The sequence below is a fragment of the Eubalaena glacialis genome, chromosome 10, assembly GCF_028564815.1.
Source record: "Eubalaena glacialis isolate mEubGla1 chromosome 10, mEubGla1.1.hap2.+ XY, whole genome shotgun sequence".
Classification (NCBI taxonomy): domain Eukaryota; kingdom Metazoa; phylum Chordata; class Mammalia; order Artiodactyla; family Balaenidae; genus Eubalaena; species Eubalaena glacialis.
Genome location: NC_083725.1, coordinates 112,184,126 through 112,199,449, shown reverse-complemented (window position 1 = coordinate 112,199,449; position 15,324 = coordinate 112,184,126). Strand labels below are relative to the sequence as shown.

Here is a 15,324-nt window from a genome sequence, read left to right as displayed (position 1 = left end):
CAGGGCAGCACATGCCCTACCACTAGGGGCAGTCTCTCCTCAGCTCCCACCAGCGTCTGCCATCCTGGAAAGCAGGCTGGTTGGCCAAGTTTTCAAGAGAAGTCAGAAGTCTGGATATTTATGTAAAATCCCCTGATTTTAAATGTTAGCAACGAAATTTTTTTTTTTTTCAAAGAAATAGTGTGAGCCAAACCTCAAACAACTAACTGTGTGCTGGATTCAGCCTGCAGGCTGTGCAGGTTTTTATTTCTGGCCGAGAGGTGGGAGTAGAGAGGGGACAGAGAGGGGGTTCAATTCATGTTGGTCGAATGAGTAAGAGACCGAATGCATCTTAACCATGTTAATTTTCCTTCCTTTTGTAAAGAAAGATTACCAGGGTCATATAAACCAATGAACTTAATAATGTCCACTTGCTGAGCATCCGATATAATTCCCCACTAGGATCCATGCCTTGAAACATTTTGTCTAGCAAACCAAGCATGCAAAGAAATAACTTCTAAGTGTCTTATCGGTCAAAGAAGACAAAAAAGACCACTCAGAGCTCCTGCTCAGCCTGAGATGAACAGGGCTACCTGTTAAACTGTTATTCCAGCCAAAGTAAAGATGATGCAGTTTTATGGTTCCTTCCAGGATTCCCAGGGCCTGGGTGTTCCTGCGTGAGATCTATCCAGGCCTGTCCCTTGGGTAGAACAACGGGAGGCTGGCCTGGTCACCAGGTGGGCGATAGATTGGGTGCTGCGTCTTCCTACTCATTTTTGCACATTGTTAAAATTCAGTTTTGGTGGTTCAGTCCCTACGGAGGGGATCTGACGGCAACTAGCAAGTGACACACACTATACCATTTAGCTCAGCAATTCTACTTCTAGGGATCTATCCCAAAGATACACTGGCAAAAATACAAAAAGACATATGTACAAGCCATTCACTGCAACACTGTTTGTAAAAGCAAAAGATTAGAAACTTACCTGTAGTGACCATCCACAGGGGAGTGTTGAATAAGGCATAGGGCATCCGAACAACCGGGCATAATGCAGATGAAGGGAGGCATGGAATGGGTGAGATCTTCAGGGTATACTGTATAGTTTTTTAAAAAGGGGAACCGGAAAAGTGCTTATAATTTGTTACTTTTACACACACATATATGTCAATTTTCAATAAGAAAGAGTGGAAGAATAAACCAAAAACTAAAAAAAAAAATTGTAATTTATGGGGGAGGGGCAGGGACAGAAGTGTGATTTTTCGTCTTATAGTTTGACTTTGCAACCATGTAAATGTGTTACAGAATCAAAAAAGAGATAAACAAACACATTTGTTGAAATTGAGAACTAAGACAAATGAGCCTAATTCTATCAAGTTGGTGACCTAGCCTGCACACAACAAAGCATTACTTAAGTGGCTTTAAAATGCAGAATTTTGACCTACATTCAGAGTGGGATATCTTCCAAGGACAAAGACAAACAAACACACAAACAAAACATCCTCCCTCCAAAACCAAACCAAAAACAAAAAACCAAAGAATCTGAAACTTTATCCAACACCTTATTGTTGGTGATATTGCTACTGTTATTTTGAAAGTATCTTATGTATGTTACAGGTTAAAGCAAGTAAGTAACTAATGCTAATGTTGTCATGAAGCACGACTTCCAGTGGAAGAGAGAAAAGATGTTTACCTATAAAACAAAAAGCTTAAGTAAAACCTTGCAGTCTGAAAACTTGAATTGGAAGTATAAGTTTGTACCAATTAATTATTTTTCTTTCTTTTTTTTTTAAAACCTGTGCTTCCTGGCTCTGCCCTCGGAAAAGCCTAGAAGCAATGGCAACTTGATAACAGTGACTAAGTGACTATCCTGAGGACTAGCTTGTGGCCTCTAAACACCATTTCCCACCAGAGGATCCAGAGATTCTTCAAGAGATGGTTGATTTCAGGGCTGGGCCAAGAAATGCACAAGATAAGCCTGGGAATCTTGAAGGACCAGAAAGGTGAGGGCCTTCAAAGATCACCGAGGGCTGGACAAAAAGTTTAGGAATCCGTATAAAGAGGCCAAAGTGGGACAATTTTAGCATCACATCAAATCAACTGAAACAAAATTAAATACATAAAAAACCATGACTGGGACTTCCCTGGTGGCGCAGTGTATAAGACTCCACGCTCTCAATGCAGGGGGCCTGGGTTTGATCCCTGGTCAGGGAACTAGGTCCCACATACCACAACTAAGAGTTCGCATGATGCAACTAAAGATCCTGCATGCCGCAACTGAGAATCCCGAGTGCCGCAACTAAGACCTGGAACAGCCAAATAAATAAATAAATAAATATATTTTTTTAAAAGGCCGAATAATATTCCATTCTATGTCTCTGCCACATTTTCTTTATCCATTCAACTGTTGATGGAGCTAAGTTGTTTCTTCATCTTGGCTAATGTGAATGATGTTGCAACGTACATGACAGGACAAATATCCCTTTGAGATCATGGTGTTAATTGTTTGGAATGCATACCCAGAAGTGGGATTGCTGGATCAAATAGTAATTCTCTTTTTAAGTTTTTGAGGAACCTCCATTCTGTTTTCCAGCGGCTACACCATTTTACATCCCCGCCAACAGTGTACAGGGTTCCACATCCTCGTCAACACTTGTTATCTTTTGTTTTTTGATAATGACCATCCTAATAGATGGGAGATGGTATCTCATTGTCATTTGATTGCATTTTCTTGATGATTAGTGAGGGAGGAACTATCCTTATCCCAAATTTACAGGATAGGAAACTGATGTCCAGAGATGAACTTATCAAGGTCACATGACTGGTAGGGGCCAGAGGTGGGATTTGAACCCAGGCAGAAAAGCTCCAGGATGTACATGCCTGGCGAGTACGCTGCACTGTCTCCCATATGCTTAGCAAACCTGGGATCATGCTGTTTTGTATTCTGTTCTTTTCTCTCAATGTCATATTGGAATGATTTCTCATAACATTAAATATTCTGCTGAAACACAATTTTAAGACGGTTGGTTGCATGATGGCCTATCTATGCTGTGGACACTTTATGTTTAATGGGCCTGGGATGTCCCAGATTTTCCCTTTTGTAAGAGACTCTGAGGACTACATCCCTGCTTACTTATGTTTGAAGGTGCTTCTGATCATCGCTTTAGCATAAACCTTAGAAGCAAAATTACTGGGACAAAGACTATACATCTTTTAAGAACAAGTCATCTCCAAAAAGACTGTACCAATTTACACTCTTTCAAGAAGTGTTTAAGATCTATCTTTCCCTGTTTTTTCTACCTTTTCTCTCACTGGTGGCTATAAATCTCTTTGGTCTGCATTGGGTAAAGGATAAAAGTGGAAGGTGGGGGAAGATTGTTGCTTCGAAGATCAGACTTTGGGACTTACCTGGCGGTCCAGTGGTTAAGATTCCACACTTCCAATGCAGGGGACATGGGTTTGACCCTGGTTGGGGAATTAAGATCCCACATGCTGCGCAGTGCAGACAAAAAAATATAAATAAAATTAAAAAGTTGATGAAGATCAGAATTTATCCTCATGTTGGTAGCACAGGCTACAAATATAGAGCCTCAAGAAGAGTGGGCTCATTAGCAGACACAGCTCCAGCCCTGGCCTCAGGCTCATCTAGGGAAGCAAAGCCTGACTTTTTCTGCTTGGTATTATGGCAGTAAGCCATGCTGACACCATATGTCTCCCGACATGGATGCAGCAGTGCGTTCTAGTGGAAGCATCTATTAATTCATCCATTCATTTATTCAACATGTATTTATTGAGGGCCTACTATGTGCCTGTAACCAGTACTGGAGCAGAAGATTGGAGGAGACTTCCTTCATCTGTACAATGGGGGTCAGGCCCCGCAGGGGCTCATGGGGAGACAGTGAAATGGCATATGTAATTAACCAGAGCTATTATTCTTACTCTTATTGGTAGTTTCTCCCCAATAGAGACATTGCTTATGGTTCCATGAAGACCACTTGGAAAATGAGTTTGACAAACTGTTCACTTGAGTCTCCATTAAGCCCAGTGCATGATATTTACTGTTTAAAAAATAAAGCCATTTCTGCTCTCACCTCTTCCCCCTTTATCAGCTCTGCAACCAGTCCTCTTTCACCCCGCTCAAGCCGATCATAATCCAGTGCCATCCCAGAGGGACCAGGCACACGTAACCGTGGACATACGGCAGATCTGCACAGAGAAGGTAACGGCAAGGCTTAGGGGTGTGTTTCAGGGTGGGGTGACAAGACTGAAGTTAATGCCCCCTCTCGCCCTACTGCAGCCTTTCCCTGGTCCCTGAAGAGGAAGCCCCTCACTCCTCTGGCCCCCTACCCACACCTGTGTTGTTTTCTCCATCTGGCCCTCCGCATTGGGGGTTGTCTCTTTATCTGTCTCCATGAATCGGTGGTGGGTTCCTAACCCAGCCCTCTATCCCTGGGGTCCACCACAGCACCTGGCACATAGTAGGTGCTCAGTAAATTTGTCCTGAATGAAAAGACGAGGAAGGAAGGGAGTCGTCCCTTTCGCTGATTTGTCTTGCCCGAGTAAAGGCCCATACTGTGCATTGCGTCGGGGTGTGTTTTCCACCTTGTTTATTCTTTCCTGCCCCTTCTCTCATGTGGGTCTCCCTCCACCTCTGACCCCTGCTGTCCCCAGCCTGGGCCTCTGCTTCCAGGTGGGAAGAAGTGATGCTTCCACTCCAAATGTGCCAAACCATGGCAGCTCGAACCAGTGGTTTGTGGCTCTGCCCCTGGAGGAAGCTCAGAAAGGCTGAAGGCTTAGTGCACCCTGGGGCCCCTTTACATGCGTGGCATCCTCCACAGCAGCCTTGGAGGCCAAGGGAAGGAGCATGCTGGGTCCTGGAGGGGTGGGCATGGCTCAGGGATCCACACGGCCCGTCACTTGGGAAGTGGGACTGGAAAGGACACTGCAGGTGTGGGTGGCAGAGAGCTGGTGACTGGGGTGGGGGGACAAAGGGGAACCATCTCAGCTTGAAGGGCCTCACCCAGAACCCCCCTGGAGCAGAAGGCCACTGCCAAAGGACCTCTGAGATGGGAAGAGTAGAATCTATTTTTATTACCCGTTACCATCCCTCGGAATGAGGAGGGGGCGCAGTTGGTGGGGGCCATCACAAACTCCTCCACAGTCTAGAACACCCCCCGCCACTTCCTTTGGGGCTGCCTCGCCCCAGCTGCAGTCACGTGGTGCTGGAGGAGACTGTCAATCACGTTGGGCAGGGCCACGTGATCAAGTAAAGCCAATCATAGTACCCCAAGCCCCCTGCCAGGATGGTTGGTCCAGGGCTGGACACATGATCTGAGGTGGACCAATCAGAGCCCTCCTTGGTATCCTGAGGTTTTTCTGAGCTTCTTTCCTTAGGGATTAGACGCGTTAGGGATATATGTGTAGAAGTGTGAGGGAAGAAAGTTGTCAGGCTAAGAGGATCAAAGACGAGAGACGGGAAAGAGTGAGGGAGAGAAAGCGGGAGCTGATGGCTTCTGATCTCTTGGGTCCAGTCGCTGAGATCTTTGCATCTGCTGTGGTTCCTGTGTCCCGCATCCCCAGTGTCCTTCCAGTAAGTCTCCCCTTTCCTTGAAGCCAGTTGGAGTTGGGCTCCTCTCACTTGTGGTTCAGACTAGGTTCTAGATCCTGCCCGATTATGATGCACCTCCCCGACCCAAAGAGAGGCACCCATTTGTATTAGCACCGTTGAGAATGGAAACTTTTATTCTTTGCTGAGAATGGGGCTTTGCAGAGCACCAAACACGGTCCACCTCCATCCCTGGGTGGGAGTGCCCTACGTGTGAGTGAGTGTTTGTTTGCAGGGCGCTTGATTGATTGCTGGAGCGGCCCCAGCCTTTACACTGCGGGAGCCAGGCCAACCCTGTTGTTTCCCCGATCGTAAACCGAGAAATACAGCCTCAGGAAGACGTCGCCCAGGATCCAGGTCTCCGACCGGCTCATGTTCTCTGTGCCCCCTGCAAAGCTGCTGAGGCAGAGGCCCCGAAGGCTCTGGGGGAGACGGAAATGCACACCAGTCAGCCTGAGCCCGTACCTGCCACCCTCTGGGCATCCAGAGCCGGCAGCTTCTCGGTTTTATTTCCCTCCTTTGGTAAGAACCAAGTGGCTCTCTCAGCAGCTGCGGAAGTGGGGTGCCCATCCAAGACCAGGAACGGCCAAGACATGTGGTTGCCATGAGGGAGAGGGGGTGGGGGAGGGGAGGATTGGGAGTTTGGGATTAGCAGATGCAAACTACTATAGAGAGGATGGATAAACAAAAAGGTGCTACTGTATAGCACAGGGAACTCTATTCAATACCCCGTGATAAACTATAGTGGAAAAGAATAAGAAAAAGAATACAAATACATGTATAACTGAGGCAGTTTGCTGTACAGCAGAAATTAACACATTGTATATCAACTATACTTGAATAAAATTTTAAAAAAGAGAGCAAGAATGGCCTGTAATTCCCCTCATACTGTGCTGTTTCTTTCCTTCTGACCTATGCTCGATGTTTTCTCTGCAGGGAGTGCCTTTGCTTCTCCCTCTTCCCCACAGCCCGTTCTTAGAGACTGTGATCAGCCCCTCTAGGAAGCCTTCCTGGCCCCACGCTCACCCTCCCTGGCCACTCCAGGCCGGGTTGGGTGACTTACCCTGGTGCTCTCCTTGTGTATAGCCCTCATCACTCTAATCTGCGCCCGGCACCCCTTGGCTCAGCCCCCGGGGGTGCCATTTGCATGGGGTCCAGTGTAGATTTGCCTCGACCCATGCAGGCCTCCTCGTGCCTCCATGAGGCTGGGGGTTTAGAATGACTGAAATTCCCTCTCTTCCTCAAAGCCTTCTTTGAGCCCATCAGCCTCCTCTGAACTCCCATAGGGAGCTGACATTAAGCCTCACCCCTGTGCAAGGGCCACGCAGTCAGTGTGTACCCTTCATTCACGTGAGCGTGCAGCCTCCCCACAGAGGGGTCTGGTACCCCAACGCACAGAGCGGGAACTGGGGCTTAGCAAGGGGATGTTGCAGGCGAGGACTAGGGTAACCATGTAATTTGTCATCCAAACCAGGACACTTTCGAGATGGGAGGGAGACCGTTAACCATCATGGTGGGACCACACACTGAGACTGTGCCCACCCACCCCACTTGTCACTTGGCCTATTGCAGGGATTGCTAGAGCTGACTTTCCGTGTTCATCCATCTGAGGGCTCTGGTTGAACTGAAGCTCTTTGAGGGCAGAGGCCCTTAGTGTTCCCTTCTCCTAGTGCCTCACACCAGGCCGGCACGGGGTGGTGTCCCATTTATTTCAGGATGATGGAAGTCCCAGACTGCCCCTTACTCTCAAGTGGTTGGTTTTGTGGGAGGCACTGGCCCAGCCACAGGGGCTCCGCGGCATCTGCAATGGTGTAGCTTAGCCTGCAGAGGGCCCCCTCCTGCAAGCAGGAGCCCAAGGGTTCCTGCAATTCCACCAGGGTTGGCTCTTCACCTTTCTGATGTAGGCTTGAGGGGGCACTGGGTAGTTGTTGCCGTTGATGGTGAAGACGATAGTAGGCAGGCGAGACACATAGCCACATGAAACCGCATACTGTTAGAGAAAGAGGGAGAGAGGTTGGCCCAGGTGATCCCTGGTGTGTGGAGAGCCCCGGAGTGACCCTGTGGCATGACCCTTCACCTCGTGACCGACAGGGCGGGCGCCGATGAGCCTCCGGATGACGGTGATCATTCTACTTGGGCCAACTAGCAACGAGGTCCCGGTATCCACAATGGCCTGGCAGCCGCGGAAACAGCCAAGATTCAACCCGTTCATGGTGATGCTGAGAGATAATTGGACAACGTGGGCACTAGGATCACTCGAAGTCTCCCCCCACGACTGGCCCCCTCCCTGACTGTCTCCCTTCAGCTCATGCCCTGACTCTGTTTTCCTTTGCTCTGGTCACCTAACCTTTGCTGACTTCCTTTCAGTTCCTGAATGCATCAGGCTCTTTGGTGCCTCAGGACCTTGGCATGTGCTGGTCACCCTTCCTAGAAGACCCCCATCCCCTTTGTCTAGCTAATTTCTCCTCATCTTCCAGGTTCCAGCTTACTTGTCACTTTTTCAGGGAAGTCTTCCCCCCCAGACTAGATCGGGCTCCTGTCTTGGTCACTCTCTGTAGACTCTTCCTCATTTCTAGCATGTACCGAAGTGGAAATTCATTATTATGTGTGTGACTCGTTTCACGTACGTCTGCCTTACTAGATGTTAGGGCAAGTTGTAGCCTCAGTGCCTCTCTCAAGTGCCTAGCACACAGCGGATGCACAATGTATGTTTGTTGAATGAGTGAATGAATGAAAAAATGGATGAGGAACAACAGAGCCCTGTATCTGCTGTGTCACCAATAACGGGTCAACCCACACAGTGAAGATGGAGGTTCTCCGGGGCAGCAGATGCTGAGAGTAGGGGTGTCGGAGACACAGACTGCTCTGGGAGAGGTTGTCTCCCAGCAGGGCCCACTCACCCAGCTCAGACACTGAGGCCCCTGGCCAGGCGATGCCTGAGCTAGCCCGGGGGGCCTCCAAAGCACATGTAAGCTTTTGTCTGAGGGTATCACTCAGAATCCCATCAATTATTGCCCCTCGTTCTCAGGCTACTCCTGGATCCCGGCTTCCTGATTCTCTCTGTCACAGCCCCTGCCCCACTGTGTGCCCGGGATGGGGGGTGGGTGGCTATGGGTGGGGGGAGTGTCTCTTTGTATGTGTTGCTTTCAGGTCTCAAGAATGCAGCCAACCTCTCTCCACTGCCAGGGAGTTTCTCCCTAAGGAGACCAGTGTTCCTGGTTTGTCCAGGACTTTCCCTGTTTTGAAACTGGTAGTTTTGTGTAGTGAGAACTCCCTCGGTCCCGGGTAGCCCTAGACAGTTGGTCAACTTATCACAACCCTGTTCAGGCTGGTGAAATCCTCCCTGATCCTCTTTTCACTGCACTTTAGTGTCTTCAAACCGTGCTCCCTGCCTCACAGCGTGGTGGGTGCAGCCCTCTTGGGCTGCACACGTCTCTCTGAACCCTGTTCAGGACCCTGGTCAGAGCCCTGGTCAGGGGCCTGGGGTGATTATGAACCCATGGGTAGTGTGTGTATCTGTGTGTCTGTGTGTGTGTATGTGTATCTGTGTGTGTGTTTGTGTGTGTGTCTGTGTGTGTGTGTGTATGTGTATCTGTGTGTGTGTTTTTGTGTGTATCTGTGTGCCTGTGCATGTTTATATGTGTGCCTATGTGTGTGTTTATATGTGTGTCTTTGGGGGTGGAGCGTATGTCTGTGTGTGTGACTGTGTGTCTGTGCGTTTATTTGTGTGTGTCTGCATGTGTCCGTGTGCACGTGTGGTAGCATCACTTGGGGTGGCCCTCAGAGGGAGAGGCTTACCGGTTCATGGTTATCTGCCAGTAGTGGGGTCGGGACACTGGTATCCACTGGAGCTCTCCTTTGTGGTAGCTGTGGTCCAGCCCGCCAAACATCACCATGCTGCCATTCTCCTTCCGGCTGAAGAGAGAAGGAAGAGGGAGGGCTCGCTGTAGGAGAATAATGGCAGGCACTGTCTGAGGGCTGTGCTTCTCCACCCATCCGAGGCACTACTATGGTCCCCATTTTACAGAGGCGGAAATTGAGGCCCGGAGGGATTGAGGACCTGTCCGAGGTCGGTCACCGACTAATGAGTGGCACAGAAGGGGTTCGAAGCTGGGCAGCCTGGCTGGGCTCCAACCACCCACCCTTCTGAAGAGGGCCCGGTCCCCTCCAGCAACCAGAGTGCTCAGAGATACCCTCCGAGGACACCGTGCCGGAGGGGTCTGGCTGCCCCCTCACCTAGCCTGTCATTGTTCAGAAAAGCCGAGGCCCGAGGGCGCCAAGGGTGTGGGCTCAGGCTCACCCAGGGTTGGCTTCACCAGCGTGTGTGACCTGTGCCAGCCATGGGGCCTCACACTCAGCAGGGCCCTGCGCCTCTGCTATCCCTGTCTTGAAATTCCTAATACTTTTTGAACAAGAGGTCCCACGTTTTCATTTCGCACTGGCGCCTGCGAATTGTGTAGCTGCTTCTGGGCTCCTGGTAAAATGTTAGTGAGGAGGAAACATTCCCGCCATCCCTCTCCTTCCTTCCATATCAAATCCATCAGCACATCCTGTTGCCTGTTCCTCCAACCTGTATCCTGACACCTTCCACTGCTCTCCCTCTTCCCTTCACACCCCCTGGACCAAGCTGCTGGCCCTGAGCTCATGAGCATGGGTGTGTTCCCATAAATCTTTATTTACAAAAACCAGTGGCGAGGCCAGATGTGGCCCTGGGGCCATAGTTATCCTGGGCTAGACTGTCCCTCAGGAAACTTCTGGATCAGGTGGCTACAACTTTTCGTGCAACTGAAAGCATCTTACAGCTGACTTAGGGAGAGGGCTTGTCCAGTTCAGACTTACGTGCTCAAGTAGAAGGCAAAGACAGGCTGAGAAATGAGGCCTCGTCTCTTCAGGTTGTCGAAGATGGGGGTGGTCCCTCGGAGGGCGAGGCTGGGGTAGCCCAAGCCCAGGATGCCATCAAAGGGTGCATGCTGCATCCCAAACTGTGACCGGATCAGGGCAAATGGCTGGACTATGTCAACAAGGTTCCCGATCTGTGGGAGAGGGGAGTGTGCCCACATAAAGGTTTGGGAAGTGGGGCTGGGACTGGGCTGGGATGGATATGCCATGAGCACCGCAGAGAAGAACTTAGGCCTGGCTGTGCCCTGGGTTGACCTCAGATGGTTAGGCCAAGCTGGGACAGGAATTCGGGTTCCATTTGTGCGGAGCTGTGGCTTTTAACTAACACCTGCCCCTCCTGCAAACACTATCTGAAGTGAGTCAAATTCGCCTCATGCCTTCTGTGCAGGTGGGGAAACTGAGGCTCAGGAGAGGACCAAATAGTTCCCACTTGAGGACAAAATGAGTAGAGAGCAGGGTAGTCTTCTCTTTGGCATCCCTATGATCTGATGACAGAAATGGACTGAATTCATTGCAGCTCATCGTGGATTCTGCATCTGCCCAGGAAGACAGAAGCCCATTATACAATGTCGCTGCCAGGGTTCTTATGAAAATTCTGCCTGGGAAACACGCTTTGGGGATGTGTCTGTGCGTGTGCGTGTGTGTGTGTGCGTGTGACAGAGAGAGAGAGAGAGAGAGAGAGAGAGAGAGAGAGAACTCAGGCCCTTTGGGGGATGCAGGCCATACTTTTTATTAGACACTCAAAGGCCCCGTCTTAAGGCCCCCCATTTATCAGGCCCTTCCCACATCTGTGGCCCCCTGCTTTCCCTGTCTGGATTCCCGAAGCCCTCAGTTCCCCCCAAGGGCCCAAGATCAGTTTTATCCTCTCCCCAAATACCGCACACCTGCATGAATCCTGACTGGCCAGCGCAGTTCCACTGCTTACCTGATGGCTGACCTCGGCAAGGCCCTGGCTTTGTGCATCTCAGTCCCCTCATAGGGATAATGGAGCTAATCATAGCACTTGCCATGTGGGGTTGCTGCAGGATTAAACGAGTTGTTACCTTGAAAGTACCTGGCACAGCCTGAGGATATAAGAGTGGGTGCTTTTTTCCCCTCTCTCCCTGCTCCCAGCAAAATGAACCTTGAGTAGCTCATGAACAAAGCAGCTGCAAATCCACACCCCAAGCCACTCTCTGGGTCAGCCATTCTGGGAGTTTATGTGTCATCAGTGACACTGTCTCCCCAGGGACACAGCACTGTGGGGTGGGCGGCCAGCCACTAGGGGACTTTGGGAAAGACGGGCCCTCCCAGTTGGCCCTGCATCTGTTTTGTAAGCAGCGGTCATTCCCAGGGCCAGCCCTGACTCAGATTCTGGTTTCCAGTTACCCGAACAGTGTCGCAGCCAAGAACTCCAACCACCCTCCCGGAGCCGTAGATGAGGTCGACGGGCCGGCCCGAGAGCCGGAAGGTGGTGGACAAGTGAGGGTTGAAGACCTTGTGTGTATCTGCGGACACAAGAGATGTGTTCCCATCAGGTGCCAAGGACGGAGAAGGGGGTGGGAGGGGGCGTAGAAGATGGGCGGGGGGCCAGGTACTCACGGCAGGGGGGACTATAGCAGTAGACGGAGGGCACCCACAGGTCACCTGAGCCGGTGTCAAAGAGGACCTTGAACTGCTGAGGGGGCGTTCCAATGGTGATGCTGCCGACATAGGATAGCTACAGGGGCCGGGGAGGGGTGGTTTGGTCAGACCTGGCTGCCCTGGCCGCCCTCGATTCCCAGAGTACTGCTTCCCTCGAGGTGTCCCATGTCTCCTGAGATCACTTTCCAACCGCCCCACCTCACAGCCTCTGCTCAGACCGGTGCCTTCATTTGATTTTTTTCTTTTTTTTCCTCCATGCGGGCTCTTAGTTCCCTGACCAGGGATCGAACCCGGTCCCCCTGCAGTGGAAGCACTGAGTCTTAAGCACTGGACCTCCAGGCAAGTCCCGGTGTGTTCATTTGAGCAGCTACCCAGTCTCCCCTTTAAGGCCCAGCCTGTTTCTTTCTCCAGTTGGCCCTCCTAGGTCACCCCAGGCCACCTCCTCTAAACTCAGACCATGTCCTGTCACCACCACGCTGCTGGCCCTGTTATTTGACATGTATTTACTCCTTGCCTATCACTCAGGCTGTCCTATGCATTCTTGATGAAGAGACGAGACCTTTTTTAAAATCAATTACAATAACCTTAGTGTTAGATGTTTATGGCGTCACAGGCCATAGGGGCTCAATAACTTTTTACTGTGTCCTTCTTCGATCCGCGGAGGCTGAACTTTGTCTGCCTGGGGTTTCAATCTTGATTTGCAGTTGGCTTTATCTTTCGATCAGACATGGCTCACCTTTCATCTGTAACTCAGTGGCTCACTTAGTTCAGGAGGAACAATCTCCCTGAAACTAATGACATATCTTTGGCAAGAAATGGATGTTTACCTGCCACCTGGTCATTGCTGGGCCCAGTTACCACAGACCAAGAGTTGAGGATGAGAATGCCTTCTTCTCTGGGAATGGGGTCCCTATTCCCCAGTGTTTCTGCTTCCTGCAGGAACCCTAGCCCCAACACGCTGCCTGGTGCCTCCAGATGAACCCCAGTGCCAGGCCAGAGCACCAGGGGGCGCTGTAGAGTGCCATCCGCTCAACACACTCACATCCAGGTAGTTCCTCAGGGGATGAAGAGACAATTTCGGGTCACGAGCGACATTCTGGGACCTGCCGTCAGTGTTCTTCTCCAGGAAGTTTGTCAGCAAGTTTTTTTCCCTGAGGGTTTCTCGCATGGTCTTGATCTTTGTTAGAGGGATCCTTTCACGGAGCATTGGGAAAAGGAAACAAAGAAGGGGCAGCAATCAGCTGTCTGTGTTATAGTATGACTTTCATACCCTGCGTTGTAATGGCACTGTGTATTTTCCAAGCATTTTTATGCATGTCCTCTCATTATCAGGATGCCATGCAAAGACCATGAGAAAGACCTAGGTTTGAATACAGGTACTGTTGTGTAATCTTGGGTAAGCCATATGACCATTTGGAGTCTCAGTTTCCCCATCGGTAGGTAAAAAGGTAGAATATAATTCCCATCGCCCATATAGAATGCTTTGGGTATTAAGTGAGATGATGTATGTAATGTACCTGATATGTAAGAAGTGTCAACAGTGACAGCCATTCCCATTGCTATTGCCATCCCACTGTATCTTTATCAAAGAAGCTCTGGGAAGGAGTTTGAAGGGGGATCATTACCCTCTTTTTACAGGGGAGGAATTTGAAATGCAGGAAGTTTGTGACTTGGCTGTGGTCACACTGCTTGTTAGAGGTAAATCAGCCTAGAAGTAGCCTCCCAGATCTTTCTCCAGGGCTCAAGCAGAAGAGAGGGGTGAGAGAGGAAGCCAGGAGATGGGGAATAAATTAGGGAAATTAAGAAGCTAGAGAAGCAAGGAAGAGTCAAAATAGAAAAACAGAACTAAACAAAAATGAAAACTCAGAGAGTTCTGCATGCACAGAGACATCCAAAGAGGATGGAGAGATAAAAGAGAGAGATACAGAGATGAAGATACAGACACATACACACAGAAATGGAGAGAGAGTAGAGAGAAGTCCTAGAAACCAATATAGGAGAAATGCTGTTCCATAGGACCACACTTACAGTTGCACAGGTTGTGCACTGAGCAATTCCAAGGAGTGCCATTTTCACATAAGTCATGATGTGACTGGCATCCCAAGAGTTGTGCAACCCTGCAGGCCTACCCCAAGACCCTTGGGCCCCACGTTGCCCATGGCAAGGTACTCATCAATAAGTGAGAGTTGAACTTCAAGACTGTCAGGGAATGATTACATTCCCTTCTAACCCTGATGGGTGGAAGAATAAGAGGATAAGGAAAACCCCCGAAAGAGAGATGATGCCACTTACAGTCCCCGTACTTACATGACTAGGCTCTCTGAGAGGGCCACCAGCCCAAGGATCCCAAGCCACTTCATGCTTCTTTCCTGGGTCCAAGTATTCAGGAAAGAGTGAGTTCTGAGCATGCAGTGGTGGCCAAGAGCTCCTAGTTATATATGCTCTGACATGCCTTAATTGTCCCCTTTAGGCCACTAATGGATCTGATCAGAAATATGAAGCTCTCGATAAAATCTTTACCTCCATCAGTGTCTGTGGGGAGTGGACTTGGAAAATTCTCAGAATACAGAGATTTCTACTGTAATCTCTTCCTTGGGGCTTGGCTGAAAAACCAAACTGAACCGCATGGACTAAGAGCGGGGAGACTCTTGCCAACTTGGAGATAAAACACTGCTAATAACGTGATAAAAGTAAATACTACTAGAGGCCATGCTTGACGTTCGTGATCTAATGTGGTCTTCCGAGCAACTTCATGAAGCGTGCATTGCTGTCCTCAGGTGGAGAGGAGATTGCTAGGAGGAAAAGAGTTCAAATGGCAAAGTGAAGACTTTAGGAGCAGCCCAGTGACATACGAGTGGCTTTAGGTAGTGGGACAGATGGCACAGTTCAGGGGCACCTATGATGCCAATATGCATCAAAGGTCTGGGCTAGAGTAGTATTACAATTACACAGTTTCACTATTGGGAGAAATGTGATGCATGCATCCACAAGATACTTTATATCGTCCAACAAACATACACGGAGGACCCTGTGTGCTGGGGTCTAGGTCAGATGCTGGAAAGTCAAAGTCAAGTAAGACAAGGTCCTTATCTTCAGGGAGCTAGCAATCTAGGGCAGTTCTCACAAACTCATGACCCAGGAGGCAAGAGAAATGAATGGAAGGGCTGGGCGGGCATCAGGGACACGGGACAGCACATGGCCTACCACTGGGGGTAGTCTC

The 15,324-nt window shown here is 49.7% G+C and overlaps 1 protein-coding gene across 1 annotated transcript; it reads right to left on the bottom strand.

Moving 5' to 3' along the window:
• Positions 1-5,851: 5,851 nt before the first annotated feature.
• LOC133098739 (pregnancy-associated glycoprotein 2-like) lies at positions 5,852-14,512 on the bottom strand. Its single transcript, XM_061201812.1, has 9 exons — positions 14,412-14,512; positions 13,147-13,297; positions 12,063-12,180; positions 11,850-11,968; positions 10,422-10,615; positions 9,381-9,497; positions 7,660-7,801; positions 7,474-7,572; positions 5,852-6,004 (listed from the first exon to the last, which is right to left on the bottom strand). The coding sequence occupies exons 1-9, from the start codon at positions 14,510-14,512 to the stop codon at positions 5,852-5,854; spliced, it is 1,194 nt and encodes a 397-aa protein (XP_061057795.1).
• Positions 14,513-15,324: the final 812 nt, after the last annotated feature.